This window comes from Zonotrichia albicollis, chromosome 2, assembly GCF_047830755.1.
Source record: "Zonotrichia albicollis isolate bZonAlb1 chromosome 2, bZonAlb1.hap1, whole genome shotgun sequence".
In the NCBI taxonomy this organism is placed as follows: Eukaryota; Metazoa; Chordata; class Aves; order Passeriformes; family Passerellidae; genus Zonotrichia; species Zonotrichia albicollis.
The window spans coordinates 38,976,954-39,000,358 of record NC_133820.1 but is presented as its reverse complement, the minus strand read 5'-3'; the positions used below and the strand labels follow the sequence as shown (position 1 = coordinate 39,000,358).

Genomic DNA, 23,405 nt, shown 5'->3' with positions numbered 1-23,405 from the left:
TGGTTGTTAAATTTGGGCGATGAGCCAGCAGCATACAAACAGAAGCTTTATGACTTAAATGCAACCAGAACCTCTCTAAGTTGCTTCCCACCTCATGGAAAAACACACAGGACACTTCAATGCACAGGCAGGTTAAAAAGGAAGATGGTGCTTTCGAGTCCTCTGTTCATCATCTGTGCAGTGCAGTGTGAGGATGTCCTGATTCCATGGAAGTGCTGGAACACTGGGAATGCCACCCACTGCCACAAAGGCACATGCATTGCAAAAGGACAGGAATGACTGAGCCAAACATCATCATGACATTTCTACAAAAGCAGCCCTGAGCAGTGATTTTCTTTATGAAGTTAGGAATCAGGAAAACAGAAGCATCACTTGTTAAGAGGAATGAAAAAAAAAATCAACCTACCAGTAACAAAGACCAACATTTTCATAGCAAATATTTACATTCATTACTGAAGAGTTTTGCAATTGATTGCCAGTGTCTTGGATGCTATTTATAGGTCCTTTGCTGATTTTGAAGTAATGAGTAATTGATCTGTTTATGAAATACACACAAAAGTTGACCTTTTTGACATGGAAATCAATATATTCTGGAAAAAAAGAAAGTGGAATGGTTTATATTCTCCTCACTTGGAGAATTCTAAAAGTTTTAACCTCAAACACCAAACCTAACAGAGGACAATGGAACTATTTAAAACATTTTCCAGTTTAAGCCCATCATCTTACATTTTAAGACAAATCTGTTCAAAATTATGTAGTCAGGAAAGCCCTGAATGTGAAGGGGAAATATATGGTAAAGGAAATATACTTGCAGCATGAATTTGTGCACAGTAACATCACAGAGACACAGAGACCAAACATGGTGCTGACGGGAATGCTTCAGCAACACCGAGGAGAAAGGGGCAGGACAGAACACACATTGAGGAACATTTGCGTGGCTAAAAAACCAGCATTTTAACAGCACCACTCCAAAGCTGCATTCCACATAACACAACTCACTAGAAAGCAGCAGAAGTTGTCCTAAGCACAAATAATGTACTGGAATTTTACTGCCAGTGATTTCCTACCAGATCAATTTATATAAGTTATCCTAAAACTATGCTGTGGATGTGCAGCTTGCAGAGCATTCCAACCACTGGAATGTGGCTGTGCTCTCATGGAGCTCACAGCTGTGGGATGCTTGACCCTCCCTGGAGAAACTTCTGAAATGTATTGCCCTGAAGTTGCTACAGTTAAGGCAGTGTAACCTGAAAGGTTTCATGGAATTCCCACTGACACAACACCAATGGAATGGATGGCAAATAAAGGCTTGAAACAGAAAACAGATTCAAGACAGTAGACCTGGATCTTTGGTATTTCCAGAATATAGTAAACTTGAGCTTATGTTTTAGTTCAGCAAGTTTTAAAAACAGAAGGGAACTGTCAGGGCAAGATTATTCTTCATGTTGAAAAAGTAGAAATAATTTCTACAAAAATGCAAAAGATCTTTGCAGTGAGAATCTATAAAACTTCCATATTTAATTGTATGAATCACTTCCCTTGACTTACACAAGCAAACTGTCTTTACATTAACATCACTAAAAGCTCAGTTTGGACTCAGTTTATGAGCTTGGACATATGTTCTTTAACTAAAGACATCACAATTTTCTAGAACTGAAACCCCAACCTGAACTACCCATTCTGCTGAAGCATCTTTCATAGCACTGATGGTTCAGGGATAAATAACTTGTATACCTTTTATACATGGAAGTACCGAAGGCTAAGGTGGACACCAAAGGCATCATGGAAGGTGATGAAGCCATGGCATGGCGACACCCCTGCCTCCAAACCTTTCTCACCTGGGCCACCCATGGTGCTGGGGGCATCAGCCTCATCTCCAGGCTGTCACTGGGGTGAAAGTTCAGAAATCCAAAAAACCTGAACCTCCAGGGGCACTGGAAGTGGAAGAGGCAGGCCAAGGGAAGTGACCATGGATATAGCAAAACACTTTGTGTTGATCTGAAGTGAGGGCTAGCAAGGAAAAAAACCCTAAATTTGAGTACTCAGGGCATAATCCACCCTCAAATTCAATATGGCTAGAGTACAGTGCAAATTTAGCTTTACCAGGAATCAAACCATTATTTAAATTAAAACTGACTAAATTGACTAGATATTCAGTGACTGTAAGAACAACAATATTTTCACTGAGTTGGTTGTTTTAAAAACAAGGAAAATTTGCAGATTCTCATAAGAAATCAAGTCCATCCTAGCAGAACCTAACAGAAAACACACTCCAAGGAAAGTAAGAAACACACTTTCTAGATCTAGAACAGGTCTTCTCTGCAACATTTTCATCTGCTTCTCTGCACAGACAAGAAATATGATGACAGAAATGTTAGTGGGGACTGTGGTTTACCATAGTGTCTCTAAGTTTTTTTCCTGTTATACAAGTCTTACCAATTAAACTGATGGCAAAGTAACTTCAAACACTAGCAGAATTCAAATGATTTATAGGAAGAATCAACACCATCAGCCCCTCCCTGAGAAATTAATTAATTAATTAATTAATCAAGCTAAGGGCTTTTCCACATGCTGTCAAAGTCCAGCTGTGAGAAGCCATGGCACGCAGGGGCCTGGTGGAGTGTGGCCCCAGGATTGCTGTGCCAGGGGATCAGGTGAGTGTCAGTCTGGCTTGGCTGCTTGGGCAACAAGGTTTACCAGCAATGATCCACTCTGCATTGGCAAGAGGAATGTGCTGGAGAACATGAGCTGCTCTGAAAACCTGCCAGAGAAGCAATAACCTCCTCAGAGAATTAATTTCTGCAGTTAACTACCCTTGTGATCAAAATGAATCCCCAACCGTCTTCCTTAAGTCAGGCTTCTGCCTTGGCAATTTATGTCCTGTCCTTTTCTCAAGAGACACAGCCAGCTGACTGTTCCCTTTCCCTGCAGTACCCAGCCATGCATTTGAATAATTTTGTGCTTTTTTCCCCAATAGTTTTCTAGCTCTAGCAACCAGGTTCTTTTTCAGTTTCCTTGGAGGCCTAGGGAGCAGTGCCTTAAAAACTACACCAACCATCCATCATTACCTACCTCACATCCACATGTGGGCTTCAGAGACCCAAGAGAAAGAAGAGCCAGTGATAAAAATAGAACCCCCCCGTCTTCTACCCCCACCTTGCCACATGGGAGGGAAACCTCATGGCCACATTTACTCATCCAGTGCAAAAAAAATCCAATGTGTTATGGATCCAGCACTGCTGGAGACAGCTTAACAGCACAGTCATAACTGACAGGAGAAAAATGATATAAATTTTATATAAATTACACAGCAAACACTGCAATGCTCAGCACGACACCAGGTGAATTTGCTTCCTCAGGCAGTGGCCTTTTTCCTAAGATAACTACTCAATATGATGTTTCTAGATCCCAACTACAGCACACTGAACTTACCTGGAAGGCTCCATCAGGCTACCTAAAGGCTTTTTTTTAATGGTAATTTTCACAAATACTTTTGATGAATAAAAAAAGTCTAAATTATATAGTATATACCAAATACTGTGTATTTTCCAAAACACATTGGGCAGAATCGTGTAGATGAGAGAACAACTTATCCCTGAATAACTGCAGTCATCCTATGCATAGTCAGACACAAAGGAAAAACTTCAGGTAGAAAAGTACCCTGGATCAGTTAAAATGGAAATTGTGTTGTACTTGCCGTAGAATTTTGATAAGGTTATTAAAAATAATAACTACTTGAATGGTTTGCTTTGCCAGCTCACAGTGACATTTCAATTCAAGTGCTCTGTATCAAATTTTAACTACATATAATCAAAAGTGTTAATCCAAAAGCTAAGTGCTGAAACTGAATTGTTTTAAAGGAAAGTGAAAGCAAATTCCAAGTCTTTCTTCTTAGCATTCCTATAAAATTACAATGCACAACAAAACCTTGCTGGGATTCCTTATTCAGAGGCAATTTTGTAACACCAATATGTAACTGGCCTTTACAGAACAAGGTGATTAGGCTGGACTAATTAAAAACTACATAATAGGGAATACAAATAATAGTAAAAAAAGGAGGACAGTTTTCTATCACTGCTGCTGGAAGTAAATGACTTTCCAAACACAACACTTCAAAGGGAAAACTCCACTCTGTCTTTACTTTCTTCCCATGATGTACGATGGAACCACAGGTGGACATATGTGTGCAGAATGCCCACATTTCTGTATGGATGCAGACAAGGAGGAAAAAAATTGCAGACTCAGCCAGCACAACCCAGAGAGAAACATTTGGAGAATGCAAAATAGCTTTAAAAAGCAGTGTTTGAAAAAAACCCAAACCAGCAACCAAGAAGTATCAAATCTGAAAGGCTTCTCCCAACACACAAAAGAGAAATATGTGCCAGCATGTGGATCTGTGCACACATCCATGTACCCACCAGCTACACAAGTACAACCACAATGAGCTCCCTCCCACAGCAATTTTAGTTTTATTCTTTAATGCCACTGTTTTCTTTAATTCAGGGTTTTCTTTAATCTAAATTTGCAATTAAAAACTTTTTAAAACCCAATTTTTTTGTTTTCCTGTGCAGAAAAGAAGCAGATGTTTGGCATCTATTAATCTACACTGCAATTCTTTATCAGGTTGGGATTTCTGCAGGTTTAAAAACTGTGATGTTAGCTCTTAGGCTGAGATGAACAATTTTGGGTCTGTGCCACAGTACAGAAGGTAAACCAGTCGAGCCACACATTTTCCCCAGGAAGCTAAACAAAAATTTAATCCCTATTTCAGTGTTTCTCTGAAGACCTGCAGAAAAAAAAGGGGTGCTAGTTAGAACCCAGAGCTGGAACAGACTGAAACATGAGCACTGCAAGTGGCTACAGCCCTCAAAGAAATCCACTAAGCTCGGAGACAAAACACATTCCCATTCTACAGAATGTTATCATGGGTCAGAATCCCTGTAAGGATTTTATTGGCTAAGAATAATTTGCATTCATGGATATTTTTTATTACTGTTTAAGAGCACAATGTTAAATTGATAATAAAAAAATGTAGTTTATACTCTGTGAAAGAAAGCCTTATCAAAGAAATGTAATCACTAATTCCTGAAATCTCAAAAACTTCTTTTCAAAAGGGGCTTGAAGCTCAACAATGGAATTTCCTGTATTTGTGGATTTGTTTACAATGCTTATAAATTCTTATATCTCAAGAAATATACCGCTTAATCAAAAGTATGTGAAAACAAAATTGTTTAGAATCAGTGATCATGGGATCATAGAGTAGTTTGGGCTCGAAGGAACCTTTAGAGGTCATCTGGTTCCAACCCACCTGCAACAAACAGGGACAACTTCCACTAGGTCAGGTTGCTCTGAGCCCTGAACAATCTGACCTTCAATGTTTTGTGTTTCCAGGGATCACCTCTGTGGGCAAGCTGTTCCAGTGTTTCACATTAAAAAAAATCTCTTCCTTATAAATAATAATATGCTATTGAGAATTTACAAGGTTCTGATTTTCTGCTAAGATTAGATATAGAATACTGAGGAACTACAGATTTTTTTACTACAGCCATGAGAGTAGTACATTTCTGAAAGCAGAAGATACTGAGACAACATACAACATTTCAAAGAGCATAAAAGAAGATGATGAAGAGACTGGGAAAAACATAGGTTTAGGCAGCAGCACTAATGATGCACCACTCCTCTGCCACTGCTACTTGGCTTTTGAATTATTCTGCTGTTAAAGTGGGAGAAATACCAGCACTGTATGAATCTGAGCAGTTTGCAATATTTCAACCAGCAGACAACAAGACAACTACCCTGCCCTTCCCTCCCCCCCTCCATTTCCTTCCTATGATTCATCATTGCAAAGACATTCTTCAAAAATGTTTGTCTCTATTAGGAATCCTTGTGCAGAAGTAAAGAGGTGAGAGTCAGCAAAATCTTGACAATCAGCTCACTGGAACAAAGTCAGAAGAATTTATTGTGCGAAAGTTTGTTGAAAATAGACTTGATGAAAATGCTGGAAATACAGTTCCTATTGTACCAGGAGGTCAGATTTAAGTAAGTAGAGTTTGAAATCTAATGCAAAGGGAGAAGATTCATCTTTTATTCTAATATATGTCTTATGATTACTTACCAAAATGTATTATCTTTTTAATCAAATCATATAGAAGAGGTTGTAAAGAACAGGAACTCAAAGCCTTATTAAAAAACATCTCCAAGTATTATCAGTGCCTTGGAGACAGGCTTAAAAAAGGTAAGAACCATTTACCCACACACAAAGGCTTTTTTTTTTTAATGTCTGAGAAGTCCTTCTGAGATAGCAAACTAATCAAAATTCTACTCTGGTAGAATAATAAAATCCTACCAAATTCTAACCTGAAATGCTACCTTTCTAGAAAGGATATAAAACATGTATCTTGACTCACCTCATGAGAGTATAAAAATGAAGGAAATAATTTCTTGGAAATACATCTATTTTTTGTTGCACCATATGCTCCTAAGTAGTCAATAAATTCTTAGCAAAGAGAATAATTTTTTCATTTTATTTTGGAATAGCTCAACCAGAAGGTTTTGATCAAAACCACTTTCACATTAGAGAGAGAATTCTTATTCTCAGCATATTCTTTCTCAAATCTTTTAACTTCTCTTCTTCCTTTTCCCTCAACCAGACTAAGAATCTTTCAAGCATCATACCACCTTCCACCATATTATTTAGTAGAAAAACCTTTAGAAACACATCAAACCACTTGACAAAACAGTGTGTCTAGAAATTCAAGATACATGAAGAACAGTGGAACGTCAGTCATTCCAGGCAGTAGAGCTAGAACTCAAAAAAGTAATACCACCAATTGAAAAATAATTTAGCTGGACAGAAAGCTTTGCTTTACTGAGAGACTACAGGTAATCAGAAAACTATTTTAGTCAACAAACCTGCTAAAAGGTGACTTGTACACAAATCCACACAGCCAAGGACAAACTGCAATCATGGCCCATCACATTACATGCTGGTATAAATGACTCTGGAGATTGTCTGGCTCGCTCCTGCAACAGTCGTTTCACTGACTTTACTGAAAGTTGTAACACTATTTAAGTGATACCTTCAAATAGGAATTTTTAATGTCAATTAATGCAATTTACTTCTCAAGCCTGAAAGCAAGTGAGAATATTATCCCTAAAAGAGGTACATTTTTATATTATGACATGAAGTGAATCTTTCATGACACAGGTATGCAGAAAGCAACATGATGCCATTGAAAGTATCACCGTATTGCTAAATGTTTTCTACACAAGAGCCAGTGGGACCTTAGGGGGCGGTGGGCTCTGCCTGCCAGTGACCCTATTTACTGTGGGAGCATGGAAGAAACAAAGAAGCATTAAAAAATTAGATAATACTGTGGCCTTGGCAGGTACAGGTAGTGCTGATATTGCAGCAATATCAGCATACAAGAATTCTAGAAAAGTTTGGTACTACATAGGACGAAGAAAAACACTCAGCAATAGAAACTACTGTGGCAGTGGTGTATTTTCCATCAGGAGCTGTTATATGACAGTGTAATTTACCATGTTTGTGTGGCAAATAAAGAGAGCTATATGAAAGGGTTATGTTATGCTGATAATCAGTCAATGTGGAGGAAAAATTTTGCTATTTTATGTTACTATAACAATTAAAAAATCAAATCTTCTAGCCATGTGCCCCTAATAACAGGTATTGAAACAATTTGCATTGAAAAATACAAAGGTAGACAATCTGAGTGATACAATTTCCCTTGCTCTGTCTTCATTATCAGGTGTGGAAATCAGGGAGCACTGGTTCCAGCTGTAACTGTGATGCAGATAGCCCTGCAGGTGGGTGGCTTAGGATACAAATGCTCCTCACAAGAAGAAGATTAGGATCATGGTGTTGCTGACAGCCTATCATAGTTTAAAGTGTTAGTTAGCTCGAGGCAATAACCCAGACATGAATCCTGCTGAACTTTTCCCTTTCACACCTGGTGAGAAATTCACAAATAGCTGGCAAGAGAGTCATTGCCACCCACCTTCCGTGGTGACTGGGAGAGAAATCTCCATGCAGGCTGCAGACTGGGCTTTCCTGAAGGGGGGCCTGCCGGGCCCTCGGCGGTTTGCTCGCGACACATCTGCACTGGAAAGGCGTTTGCCTGAGCTGCAGCTCTGGGAGGTTGGGCTGGTACAGTGACCATTCACGTGATCTGGAAAGTGAATGCAACAAATGCTAGGTAAAGTGGCAGCTCTCAAGGTTCAGAATGGAGGAGAGATGTGTGTTCTGATACTTGGGAATGGGTTAAACCAAATCTTCTGTGAGGAACTGCTGATTTGTTTTATCAACTCATCACATGTATGTAGAAAATAACTCACCATCTCTTTAAGGTACAATTTGAAAAAACCCAAGGGCCACAGAACTGGTACGTGTTCTTAGAGCTGCAGATCCCACAGCACTTTGCTGACCTATGCACACAGGCATTTACCAAGGTACTGCAGGTAACAATGGCACCCTGCTGTTGTGTCTCCTAAGAGATACCAAGTCAATTTGAGTATTTTCTTTCCTTTTTGCTCTCATAAGAACTGCAAGTATAATTTACTCCAGGGTAGAATTCAGAGCTAGACATCTTCCCTACCTGACTCAAAGCTGCAGGAAACAGGCCACTATTTGAGATAATTACAAAAATAGCCATAATATTGCTAAGTATTTTATTCTTTATATATCACATAGATTTATTTCACTTCTAAGGAAACTGACCGCTGAACAATTGATTTGTCTGCAACAGCTCTATAGAATTGAGGCCATGGTCAAGCAGCACAGCCCATGTTGCTGTCTCATGGAGTGGGAAACAAAACATGCCTTCTTCCAACTCTTACTGTATTCATCTGTTCTTGGTCAACAGGTCTTTAAAACACAACATCCATTGATCAGGGTTTGGATCAGAGTTCAGAACTGGACTGTAAAATATTCATGTGGTATTTTTCTTCCTCTCATGCCGAGCAAGACAACATAAGGAGAATTACTGAGCATAATTTCCCCTTCAACATGTGAAAGGATACACACCCAGGTATTAATGAATTATTTTTGGTCAGCAGGTTATTTTAAGTAAACAGCAGGTAATAAGCAAAACAAAAGTTCAGGTTCATGCAAGCACACTGAGGATTTTGTTCAAAACTGTAAAACTTCAACACTATAGGTAGGGAAAATCTTGGGGTTCCTGCCTTAATTTTAAATGTTGGGTTATTTATATCTGAGAATTATCTTAGTCTTCAAGAGTCTGCATTTAAGTATCATATTCAGTCAACTCTGTTTGATTTGTATTGTATCCAAGGAAAAGATGAATGTTCACATGCCAAGATAAATTTATTTCTTGGTTACCATGCCACAATAACACTAGGGTACATTATGAAAAGCTATTTCTATATTCACTCAATATTCTGGTCCTATACTGAACACAGTGTACAGAGTGGTACATGTGGCCTTTGAATGTTCAAGTCACGTCCTTTCCATGTGAAAAAAGTTCACTCTTAATGAATAAAAGTGGAAAAAATGTTCAGAATTATAGATTAGAAAGCAATTTAGTATCTGTACTGTGTAACAAAATAGCTCTGTAGGAGACACAACTTCCATGATTCTTGTCATTTTTCCTTAATACATGGCTATTAACTGAGCTAACAGCATATATAAAACTGATGTGGATGACTCATTCAATTTTTAGTTAGGAAATTTTCCAAAATTTGCTGGAACTGTTTGTATATTTCAGCAGAAAGTCCTTTGGGATCGGGGACTTTGTTCAAGGACACAGGCTGAGTGTTCAATCTCAGCAACAGACACATCCTCATCCAGCTGCTTCCTTTCTTCAAAATTCAGTTTGGGGGAAGGTGTTTCAGCATGATATCTAATATCTCCAGGGAGAATCCTAGGAAGTGGTGACAACATAAGAGAGTGAAAAAAAACATATTCTATAGAAAAATTAATAACATTTGTGAGTCCTCTCCCCTGAGCATTGTACAGAATTGCCACAACACATCCAAAGCCCTGCTCACTATGCCTCAGTATAAGAGAAATGCTGCTATGTTTCTCTAAGTATGCTGGCTTATCTCAGTTACCTTCAGAGGCCCACATGAAATCATCATTAGGATCTGGGCACCTAAATCCCTTTACCTGTTTTGACAATGCTTTTTTGAATAAGCAAAGACAGTTCCTGGGAAGAAAAACAAAAATCAGGCCTCATCCTAGAAGCTGTAGGGATATCCCTTCAAGTACTGAAATTGATGAAATATTAGTGGATGCTATAACAATGACCAGAAGAGGGATTTTAGTGATAAGCTACAAACTTGTCTGTATTTTAACACTGCTCTGTTCTTCTGATCAGATACAACTTTTAAAAATGTATACAAGAAGAAATGCAGGTCTTCAAGCCTTAATAAAAACACAGGTATTGTACAAAGAGTAAGATAATTATAGGAAACATGACTGCAATCTTTTTTTTGTGGAGAAACTGAAAAGAAGCCAGTGGATAAAGATCACTCAAATCTATGAGAAAATTCTATGTGTGTATTTAAAAATTCTCACATTTTTTTAATGCTCTAAGGCCTGTGATACAAAACAATTCTAAAGAAAGGATATGTACTGTTTAAGAAAAGGTTTCTTGCTGCATTGTCTCAAGAAAGATGAAGTGCCCAAGAAAAGTGACAAGAAAAAGAAATGTACTACTTTCTACAGTGTACGTTCTAAGGGAGGATGAGAATGTTCAAGCTCTAAGCCTTTCAGAATGACTGCAATGATTTACTACCCCTCTGAGGCCTGAGTCACCTGATTCTCCTTTGCCATGACAGATGTCTTCCAATCACCCCAAAGAACACGTACAGGAGGCTTGTAAAAACATGGCTTTTTTTCCAGCTTTGTTTGATTTGTTAGGAAAAGCAACAGTTTCACTTTTGTCCTTGCTGAATTACTGCTTTTGTCACATGGCCACTGGGGCTCTTTTTGGCTCAGAAATATTAATTGATATGGAGCATTGTTGACATCAGGGACATTAATGTTGCACTTAAACAGCAATGCACAGATTGCTCTGTGCTATTGACACAATAGTGCAGCAGCTCCTCACTCTCTCTTCTGGAGAAGGCAAAAAGTTGTTGCTGAAGAATACACTGCACAAAATATCCCTTTTCTACCACTGCATTTGCCATCACCTCCTACCCCTTGGGTGGCTCTACACCTCCTACACCCATGGTGGCTGCTGCTGCCTGTGAGGTGAAGGGAATTAGAATGATCCTCTCCAGTGCTCCTGGATCCCTTCAACCAGTCCCACACTAATGCAATATATTTGGGCACCAGGGTTTAGTGGAGCTTATCCTTGAAGCAGTCTCCAAACTGTGTAAGAACCATCCCACTATGCCAGGAGAACAGCCTTGTCTGCACTCTGTGGATAGAGAACTAAATGGCCAGGGCTCAGTTTATAGCTATTCTGAGCATTAATTTAAAAATTTAGGGCTCATGCAAGCCATTGGAAGTAATCATAGGTAATTACGCCTTTAGTCCATTTACTAATTTAACTGTATTGGTTTAACAAAGCAGTAAATCATGGGATGTATATATGATGTATTAAAATACATAACAGTTCATGACATAAAATTCTGTAATGCTCTCCACATGCTGCTTGTACAATGCAGTTCATGGTTGTATGCCTTTGTCTGGGCCCATGGAATTAAAATTGCTTACCCATATGAATAAAAAATGCTTTATTTGTCCCTGCTACCACATACTAGCATCATTCAGTGCCCTGTGCACCCCACAAACTGCTTTAAAAAAGAAAGAGAACTGTGCTAGATGTGAGGCAAGAATGTCACACAAAATACCAGCAGGATGATGATATCAAGAGCAACTGAAGAAGTAACAACAGTTTCTGTGAACCTGATGGAACTACTGAGAGATGTGATGTGCAACATGACAGCAGCAAACCCACAGGGCAGCCTCAAATTAAGCCAATTTTTTTTGAGGCATGTTGTGCAGGGAGATTATTCTATTTACTCATGTGGATTTTAGTTTACACACAGTAACATGTATATCCTACACAACCTGCCTGATTACAAACATAAAACTTCTAAACAACTTGGGGACCTCTGCAAAAAAGCAAGAGACCATCAATTTAGCAGTAAAAAGATGAATACTTGTTAAAGGGAAATGTAATGAAAATGTCAGAAAGAAAGAAGCACTCATTTGCAGTTAGTACCTAGCAATTTTTTATACTTGACACAAAAAAAATCAGGAAAGAAAATGAGCAACCAATTCTTTCAGTTCTAACAACAGGATAAATTCAAACAGAAAAACTAGCTGAAAACCTTCTTACTAACGATTTGAGAGAGGCAGAGACAAAAAAATATAAATGCAGTAGTAAGCAAAAACAGATTAAAAGTTTCAAAATTGTGTGAATGCCTAATGCCTGCTGTAAATACTTTGAAAAACTAAAGCAAGAATTACTATAACCCCACTGCTCATTCTAAAAATATCCATTAAAAATCCATAATTAGAAGCATTATAAAATATCCATAATTAGAAGCATTATAATATCATTTTAAGTTGTAAGGAAGTAATCAATAAAAGAGAAGATGAGAACCAGAGAAGGAGAGAATCAGAGAAACGCCTTAATATGGAGGAGAAAGAACCTGAGAAATAAGTCTCAGAGAATCTTCTCAACAACTGTTGAAGAATACAATCTTTACTGTTAAAGTGAAGAAAAATCCATCTGTTTCCACTGGGGGATTTTCTGTGTATTACCAATAAATTAGATTTTGAGTAATGATTATGCTGGTGACTAATCTTTATTTTTACACAGCAAAGAGATGAACATTTGAATTAAGAAAAAAGTGTAATCTTAAAACCAAACAAATAGCCCTAAGAGCTGTCTCAGATTTGTCTGTAAATAATCAAAATTAGTGTAATAATGTGAATATTCATTAGTGAGAACACAAGCTGATACCACAACATATAAGAATTTAAAGGAATTTATTAAAAAGAAATTTCCTTAAAAAGTCAGAAACACAAATTTCCCTTGGTGCAGTTCTGTCAGCCAGGCAGGAGAGAAGGTGAAAGCCCTGGCAGAAGAGGTTACTGCAGATGCATTGCCAACAAAAATGTACATTTAACATCATGTCTTCATCAGTTTGCAGAAGAAGGAAGAGTTGCCCTAATGACATGCTGGTAGAATATCTAGGTCCATTCTAATACTATAATATGCTGTCATTGTAACATTCTGCCTGTATAATGTAATGGCATTCTGCCTATGGTAACAAAATCCTATCATACACTTGTTTCTAAATCCACTAGGCTTTTTGAAAGCAGGATCAACAGATGTATTTTTCAGAGAAACAAATTACTGTGAAGTGGCTGAAAACATTAAGTGCATTGTCAGATCACTGACAAAATCTCTTTTAAAACTATTAATTTTTGCCTGAAATTCTGAAAAAAATGAAATGAAAATAAAAGATAAACACTCTCCAAATGAAAAACATTGAGAATACATTATCGTATGTCATAACATCACCTCTACGTTATCATATCTGAAAAATCAAAACTTTGCCGTGCAAACCTAAAAACAAATCTACCTTTCCTCCCACAGAATAGTGGAAAAATTTTGGACTACTTTGACCTAACTCTGCTCCTCAGATTCATCTGCTGAATTTCTAGTGATCACACCACACTGCTGGACTGTCTCAAAAAGTACACAGCACTCTGTGTGCCTCCACAGAATAATCCAACATAAATGGCTGCTATGCTTTGTGCAATAAACAGGAAAACATAAGACAGAAACTTGACTTAATTCTGAAACATAAGCACAAAACATGATAAATCCTGGGCTGCACAGAAGACAACACTGGAACATGCAATCAGAGTGGATAGACCACAAGACCACCTGGATATCAACAACTTCTCCTGAGCACCCCTTAGTGCAGCATTGCACCAGCATTTTCACCATGGAAAAAACTGGTATTCGTTCTCTGCTTTTAAAAGTGAAAAATGTTACAACCTGAGAGGTGAACAGAGACTCCAGAACAGAAGAATACCCTGTATGTGTTTGCAGTGCTTGAAAGGAGTGGAAAATGACTTACCTTTGAAGGTCTCAGTAAGGACCTCTTCTTTATTTAAACCAAAGAACTTGGGAACAGTGAGTACCTGTGACACTGGAGCCTAGCCAGTTGCATGTCATTTTGTTATTACCAACTCCTAAATGTATGATGATCTTCACTGCTTGTTTTGTTTTTCCAGCTACCAAATTTCACTGCCGTTCCTTTGTGATGAAATGTAACTGTATTACTTATAATCATTTTAATTAGGGCATTTTTGTATGGTTTAAGGCACTTACCTTTCCTTTTAACTACTTGCTTGTAAAATTCCCAAGTAGATCAGCTTGTTGTATTTTTTTTTCTCATCTGGAAACATTAGAAGTTAGAACACAGCCCCTTTCTGCTGTGAAATATAACCACAGAGTATATGTGTATTCTGCTATAGTAACTGAATTATCTTGTTGCTTTTTCAAAATTCTGGTCATTCGGACTGGCAGAGTGCTAATATATCCATTAGATATATAGGTTCTCTTTTAAAAATGTTTGACTATAAACATTCTCCTACTTAAGTAAGGGAAAAACTGGTGCAGTCATACACCCGACCTGCAGAAGATTAAGACACTTTTGTCTAGTAAGGTCATCAATACAGAATATCAAAATTCAAGCCTCAAGATGTGAAGTAGCCAAAAGACTAAAGTTTTTAAACCATTTCTATAGAAGTGAAAGACTTTAGTCCCCTTCACGATGTTTTGCACCTTCATAGTGATCAGACTTGAAGGAGAAAAGGCAAAGCTCATCCTCCATAGACTCAGCTGTTTGAGGGCTGAAATCCTTCCCCTGTATTTGGCATTTTCCAGACTGCAGATCAAGTGCTGTGAGACATCACTGGACACTGTCCTGACCTACCTGGTGTAGCCTGACCTGCTGTGAGCAGGATGAGGGTTTAGACAACCTAGACCTGTGGGGTCTAGAGGTCCCCTCAAACTTGATTATGCTGATTCTACCTAGAAGCAGAGTTGAGATGATTCCTCAATTCAGGTGGTACTTTCAGATTGAGAAGGGAACAGAAAGTTCCTCTACCCTTCTGGAAGGAGACATACACTGGACAGTCCCTAAAATCCTTATCATGCAAAAATACAAATAATTTCCAATGTATACTGCCAAGCATTTAAAGAAAATCATTGGTACAGCTGGATGTCTGGGCTGCCTTTTCTACAATGTCATACCAAGGAGGAAAGCAACTCATAAAGTTTCAAAATTTCTGAAATGTTCTTTAGCCTTGTAAACAGAACTATAGATCCAGATGAATCAATACAGAATGTTCCATCTAAAATCTACCAGTTTGTCCAATGCAGTAGTAAGCAAAAACAGATTTAAAGCTTCAAAATTGTGTGAGTGTCTAGTGTCTGCTGTAAATACTTAAAAAAATTAAAGCAAGAACTGCTATAACCCCACCGCTCATTCTTAAAATGGAAATGAGGTTTCATTTATTCAGGTACTGTTTTATAGGCTTGGGAGCATCCAGGAAGTGCTACTTCCCTGTCAATGAAATGCAAAGGCATCAAATGCTGGATATTTTCATATGATAACTCTATCACCATATACATAAATCAAACAGGTTCCACAAACCTCATCCAAAATGGACAAAATGAAGTACAAACCCATAAACCCAGGTCCTTAATTGGATCCTTACAATTATGTTTTATGAACCCAACTTTCAGAATTAAAGTTTTTGGGCTGTGATCTTACTGCTTGTAAATATCTGCAGAAAGCATAGGAAAACGTATTACAATTTTGAAGATCACAGCTTAGCAAGAAGAAAAAAAGACATCTATTTATATTTGCATTTCCTTTTGTTCTTTCACTAATAAAGTCTAGGTGATGGCATAATTCCTTACAGTCAAACCATCTGTTCATAGTAATTCTAGAAAAGTCAGCAATTACTGACTCTCCCCCATCTTTAGCTACGGCTTCTGTCTGGCTCCCTGTGATCAGCTGGAACCTTTAAAAGCTTTTAGTGAAATGAGCAGAAATATTTTCTAAAAGGAAAATACAAGGTGATGCTTGAAGTGGCTGGTGAAGCAACATTAGAAAGCTCTCATACCAAAGCAGTTCTATGTGTCTGGATATATCTCAGACTCTCCACTTGAATCAATAAAGTTAGGATTATCCCCATAATTCATCTCGGTGAACACTACAAGGAAACGAAGATGATCTGTTCAGAAGACTTTGGGAAACTTTATTAGGTTTAAAAATAAAGACTATCATATAAAGCTGCCTCTGAAGGGTAATAGAGAAGCTGTACAGTCCATGCAGCAGCATTGTCACATCTCCCTTCTGGTTAACTCAAATAAACATTGGGTTGCTGTGACCTGCAGTAGCTAAAACAATCAAGAAGCTTCAATGTATCCCTTCATGTGCCACATCACTCATTTCCATGCGGAGATACAACATCCATAGGTGACAAGTGCTTCAGCAAGGAGAGATAATAATCACCACATCAAAATAAAAAGAAGCTGAGATCAACTTCATCAGTCATATAAAGGTCAAAGTGGAGTCCCAGAGCACCTTTAGGTCATGAAAATCCTATTGAAGTTTAACAAGAACACCCTGAGTCATCAGATCACACATTATTCCCCTAAATGATAGCAAACTACTCCCCAGACAATTTCCAGTACAGGCAACACCTCCACCTGAAATAGATTTAACTTCTACTTAACCTCAACTATTTACAATTCAAAGCAAAGTGAAAGCAAGGACATTCCACGAGGCAGATCACAAGAAGGGAGCAGAACTGTAAGCTGCCAAATGCTAATGTATGTCCCAATTAGCTGCAGCCTCTGCTGAGAGTGGGCGATGCATCAGCACTCTCTAAAGAGCCACGAGCCAGAGCCAAGGGGATGCATGGACAATATTTTATCATCTCAAAGTGGTGACCTGAATATCTTTACAAGAAGAGTGGGCCAAAAACTATTGTTAGCCCTTGAATATTCAGACTATGGGGACAATCTCAGGCAAGAGCCAAACAGTGGATAAATAATCTCTGACAGTGTGGCCAGGACATTTTGGAGCAGAAGTAACTGAAATGTGGTCATCACCTTTTCCAGGAACTCTCATTTAAATGTAGCTCCTTATACTGAGAAAGAGAGACTCTTCCCAGCCTGTTGTAAGCTGAGCAATCTATAATTCAGCACAGTTTTAATGGCTAGAATAATTAACAGGAATATTTTGACCTTCCAAGACAGTCATGAATGAGAGCTGAAAGTCTGGGGGATTTTCAGTCCATTTTATTTTCCTTTTCTAAACCTCTCTTTTGATTGATTATCCATGAGTATCTGCCAGTTTACACACTGAATGCTTCTTCCACGCGCTTCACCCTTAGGTTCTGGGTAATTTGAGCACAGGATACCTGACTGCTGCAGCCCTAACAACAAACAGGATGCTTTAGTGACAATTTGATCACTCCTTTCAGTGCTTATGAACCTTTTGGAACCAATGGCATTCCACTGTTTTCTGCAAGACATTGAACTGGACGTTCTTAGGCTTATTCTAGTTTATACTTAGCTTGTTCTATACTATTAAAAAAAGAATGAATACAAGCAAATAAAGGAATGGTAGAAACATGACTACTCTGAAATCAAAACTACAGGCAACATTATGCATTCCATTAATCTTCCAAGTTCCTTACATATGTCATACATTTAAAATGAATCATTATGCTTCCAACCTTTTCATGTTCAATTTGTTTAACTTCTGGAGCTTTTTACCATGCTCCCCTGTCCTTGGGGTTTCCTGGGGATTTTTTTTTTTGGTGTTTGCTTGGGGTAGTTAAAATATAAATCTGCCTGCAATTTTTTGATATATTCTAGGAAAGGCTTACAATGTCCCGCTCCCAACACGATTACAGGAATATGATAGGGTAGCTTTTTCTCTGATACGCAACATTTTATATTACACAATAAAGCTCTCACCAATTCTAATTACAATGGTATACTTTCTTTTTCAAAATCCTCTAATACAGTCTTCTGCCCATTAAGTTTATCTTTTGCTTGTCTTATGCTTCAGGGTTTAAAGTTATTTAATGCTATGTGTCCTTCAGGACAATGTACCTTTAATAATACTAACAAAAAGAAGTTGATTTGTAGAATATGGCTTAGTGTTAAGTCCTATCCTATGGCTATTTTGATACTCTAAGTATTCACCTTCCCTCTTAATAGCTACCCATTATTTTAGTGATAAATATTAATTTTATAGGTTTATAGGTGCCTACTTCTTTCACCTTTTTTTAGTATTAGGAACATTACAATTTTGCACTCCAAATTTTATTTGGGTGTATTCCTCCATTCCTATTTTCTCAAACTTATTTCAACTGAATCACTTCGTACTCTGAAGCCTGCACAGTTTGGATTGAATTTTCCCAGCAATTTTTCAATGTTTACTTACTTAATCTTTACCAGGAGCAATTGACAGTTTTCCAAGTTTCTCAGTCATTTATAAAGTGAAAGACATATGTATATCCCTGACTTTTGCCTTGTGGAACAAGTGCTACCTTGGTTAACAGGTGCACATGATTCCCAGTGACAGAAATGGAATACAGCTGTCTTATCCAAGGACATGATCCAACTTTAATTTTTATCTCTTAAAGGATGCTAAGTAATGAGGCATGGCTACTTGGCTTTTCCAGTCATCTTATAAGGGAAACTTCCCAAGAGAGCAAAACTAGAAAGAACTCCTTGAGACTGAGAATATTTAAAGACCACTTATAAGAATTTTTTGTGTGAACTGTACATTCCAATCCAAATACCAGGAGCAGTACCCTTTGTGTGGATATGGTGTTGCATGATCTGCTCCCAGCAGTTTTAGCTAATTCAAGATATAGAAATTTTCATTTTAGCTTTTTTGAGGTGAAATTTGTACTCTCATTATGCTCTTCCACTGAAATATTAAAGCGAATTGAGAAAAAGATTAGAGCAAACTATGTATTTAACAGCTGGCTGAAGTAAGTCTCAAGGAAAGGACTGAGACAAATGACTGATTTCCAACCTGACTTCTCAGACATTCAAAGACACCATAACATACAGATGTTCAATTGTCTTATCACTGTGGTGGCACAACTCATACACCAAATAAAGAAAATAGACCAGCGCATGCATTGGGTATTATAGGCAGAGTTCACCAACAACCAGCTTGGAAAACTTCTGGAGTTTTTTCAGAATAAAGTATTACACACACAGTGTGTAATGATTGGCAATATATGTCTACATGAAATAAATGAATATTAAACAAGCAAAATGCTGAGAGCTGCCAACAGAACTGTATGGGTTAATAGGTGGTTTTTAGAAAGCCTTTTCAGACAAAGCCTCTGAGGTTATTGTGTTATCTCATGAATCAGTTGGTAAAATGTTTTGCCAATGAATGTAAGGAAGTTTAAAGCTGTTGGCTTTCGCCTACCGTACCAAGATCAGTCTTAAGATCTGTTGGCAGACTTAACTTTCTTGATCCTTTAACTGAAACAACAGAAAAAGGAGAAAGGCAGTTGTTAATAAGTAAGAAAGAAAAAGGAGCGAGGGAAGACAACATGCCATCTTCTTGTTAAAACCATGTTGCAAGTTTGTAGCACTTTTCTTTTAATCAGCATATAAAGGCAGAATAATGGTTTAAATATTTTCATTTACACCATTCAGCAAAATAAATGCAACTGAACAAAAGCACTGGAAAAAAATTACTCCAGCTGTCAAGGAGTGAATGATGTTTTACACAGCTTTGGCTGTGGGCTGCAATATCTTACCTTGTGGTGACAGGAATGATAAAAAAAGAAACCACAAATGAGATTAAGGCAAATATTGCAAATGCTGGCTATGCAGCATATCACAAATATTTAAACACCTGCAAACCAATTTAATAAGAGGGTGCAATGAAATTATGAGATCTGATGAAATCATACCTCAAGATAGCATTTGAAAAAGAGAGGGCATATTGTAGAGGTTATGGGCACAGAACATACTGTTGTAATATTATGGAAATGAAGACAGATTGCACAGAAACGAAATACAGCAGCTTCAGGACATAACGTGGTGTTATCTAGTCATCAAAATTTGCACTCAATTTAGTGAAGGTTTAATTATTTGTTGTGTTCCAATTAGGCAAGAAACTGGTAATTTTGCTTCTGTTCAAAAATGTTTTCATTTCCTCACGCACGAGCACATTTTCAAAAAATGAACACCAGAGAACTGAAATAAAGCATGTCTTGTAGCAGTCAAAATGGCATTAAATTTATCAGAAGAATGCCTTAAGAAATCTTTTATTAATTATTCAGAAGATTTGATTTCCAATTTGGTTATTTCATTTTGTATTCATTATTGTTTTCACATGGTTTTATGGCTTTTTACCCCCTTACCCATGCTGTCTGTTACTAGAAGGGAACAATCAAATATTTGTCAACTAATTGTTATATTACTTTTATTTTACTTCAAAAGAAAGTCCCACATGATAAGTACCACAGTGACAGGAACATATGAATATAAGAAACAAATTCTTTGCTATTTGGATTTAGTAAGCTTTTAGGTCAGAAGGATGCCCAGAACAGACACTCACTCTTTTAAGTCACAAAATCCCTGAAATAAAAAATTTCTGTCGTATTATTTTGCAAAGCCTGCAATGTGGCAGAATTAAATATCAGCCAGCACCTGTGTTAGATGGTTTTCTTTTTCTCTTCAGGGATGAGTAGGGGAACCCATGAGGTTCTTGAGCAATATTTTGTTATCAGTAGAACCAGAACAGCCCTCCCAGTAATCCATCTGTAGCCTTAACTTTAAATCAGGACATGGTGAAGAGGTCTCTCCACATCAGCCTGACATCAAAAATACACATCCCTAACACCACTACATAACAATCCTCTAATTTGGATACCAAGTGTTAGGCACCAATGTCCATTTAAGGTACTCACACAAAGGGTAGTTTGATTTTCAGAACAGCCTGTAAAAACCCATTCCATTTATCGGAGCAGCTGTCAAATACTCTTTCAGACTGTGAATGGGTGGCTACTACTCCAGAAAATCAGCGCTGTGCTATAAAGAAGCATCACTTGTGATATAATCTCCTTTTAGGGGAAGGACAACATCTGGCTCAACCAGCCCTCTGAAAAAGGATATTTTCTTATGAATTGCTATTCATAAGAAAAACTGTAGGACTCTTCACTAAAAGATTAGGACTTAGAGTAGCTAAATTAGTGCTGTTATCATGCAGCTTTGAGCTTTGAAAATTGGTAGTCTAACCTCTTCTATTTCTAGGTTACAGGTGTTTGTGTATAGCAGGAATTATGTGTCTTGTGCCACAGCTGTGTCCCAAATGGTTATACACGCCTGAACCCAATAGCTCCCAGCTGTTTGTGTGCAGGCTCATAGAGGACATGCAAAGTTTGGACTTTCTGATTCCTCTGAAGGAGTCTGCACAGGCTTGGTTTGGAAGCTGCCACGTGACACTTGCACACCCTTCACGTGGCTATCACACAGCTGGACGTTGATGCACTAGGACACAGCACAGATCACTGATGATAGACCCCATATCTGAGGGTAAAAACAACAGAAGAAGCTGGTTGTTTTCATGCTTTACTGTGATTAAAGCTGTTTATATTAATTTTTTTAAACTAACTTTTAACTATTAATAAAATCCACATTCTGATCAGTTTATGTAACCCATTTTTAGTACCTAAATCATGCAAGTTTTACTATCTTTACATTATTATAAAGAAGGATCATGCACATGAGCCTATCTTGCTGACAGAGAGCTTTTGAAATCCAGTTTTATTTGAGAATGGAGTATAAAGGCTCGAGAGGCCAGCAGAGTTGTCTGCTATCATCATTTGTTTACATTCGTGCTGGAGGCAGCCAGCAGAAATTGTGATGCTACAGCATAAGGCAAGACAGCCCCTACCCAAAAGAGCTTCAAGTGTTAAGAGTCAAATTATTCAACTGTGGGATGAGGAAGAGTTCCTAGGTATAGTCTAGCAGGCAGCTAAGCTGAGCACGCAGGTCTCCTGACCTGACAACATCCTGCTCTGCAGCCATATGGTTCCTCTCAGTCTTTCAAGGAAAACACCAAGGCACAACCAACAAACGTGTGCTCACAGCTCTGGCACTCAATGCTGAGTTTACCTCAGCTATTACAGAAGCACTGTGGTCACAGATTTTCATATTATTCAAAATGAAGGTAACTTCATGCAGGATTTTTTCTGCTAAAGAGCTTCTACGTGGCTAACACTCAGAAATACCAGTCCCAGTTACTGCTAAAGCTCCCTTGAACCCTGAGCCACGCACCAGGGGCTGCATGAGGGCTCAAACCCAGTTCCCCAGCTCACACTGCTCCCTGTCCCTTGCCAATCCCTACACACAAGTCCCTTCTCAAAAACTTAAGCATTAATTTACCTGTTCAGAAACTCCCTTGCTTATGGGAAATAGTGATAAAATGCACCTTGCATCCACATTGCTGAAGCTAATCTCTAATTACTGTCCTCTGACTAGTTAACATTCTTCTTAATTTAACATGGATAAGCAGAAATGGTTTTGCAGTGTTATCAGTAACTAAGTTTCAAAATAAATTACATTCCATGTTTTACAGACACATTAAATGTTTTGAAATGTTTACTTTCTAGCTTGTTTTCCAGGAGAATACAATTTTCAAATGGAGGCAAATCTCTTCAGCTACTCTGAAGTCACCCCCATATTAAGAAAGAGAATGATTGTTAAGAAACTTAATAATATTCTTCTTGAAAGAAAGCTATTAAAAAAAAAAATCACATAGGAAAGTGGGAGACTGGCATGGCAAAGGCCTAATGCCAGCAGATTTAATAGGTGAAATGAATAAGGATAGCAATGCTTGGAAATCATAGTATGTATAAAAATGTGTGGTCTTGCCATTAGGGACCTGTCTCAGAGCCCATGGGAATTAGTTGTGGGAATCTTTACACAGCCTTCTCTAAGCTTCAAAATCTTAAAAGCATTTGGGATGCAAGCCCCCAACATGAAGGTATTTCTTAAGAAAAAACACAAATCCTTTTTCATTTTAGAACAAACATTTGAGAAGTAACTCTTCTATACAGAGACTGAAGAAATTCTTTCCTTCTGGTCTTTGAAAGAAGTCTGAAGTGTCCAATTGCATCTCACACAACAAATGACCTATCCAAAGTTGCATTTTCCTATGCTCACAGTGTATTCCCATTAATACACTTCAATATGAAGCTCCATATCAATGTTTAAAACAGTAATGGACACACATAATTATATATTATACATTATATTCCTAAGAGCCTCTGAATAAGTTTATCTAATGAGATGATAAAGACAAAATTTACTGGAATGGGT

The 23,405-nt window shown here is 37.9% G+C and overlaps 1 protein-coding gene across 9 annotated transcripts in view; it reads right to left on the bottom strand.

Moving 5' to 3' along the window:
* STXBP5L (syntaxin binding protein 5L) overlaps window positions 1-23,405 on the bottom strand; it is a 184,764-nt gene that overhangs the window by 13,111 nt on the left and 148,248 nt on the right. For 4 of the 9 annotated variants that reach the window (XM_074534789.1, XM_005486092.4, XM_074534790.1 and 1 more), the window contains one exon: window positions 8,019-8,189. The exons of 2 other annotated variants lie outside the window; for them this stretch is intronic. In XM_074534789.1, the coding sequence (XP_074390890.1) occupies window positions 8,019-8,189 (171 nt within the window). Of the gene's footprint in view, window positions 1-8,018; window positions 8,190-19,502; window positions 19,554-23,405 lie in introns of all 9 variants that reach the window. 3 more of the 9 variants (XM_005486091.4, XM_005486093.4, XM_005486094.4) reach the window with 1 other exon arrangement.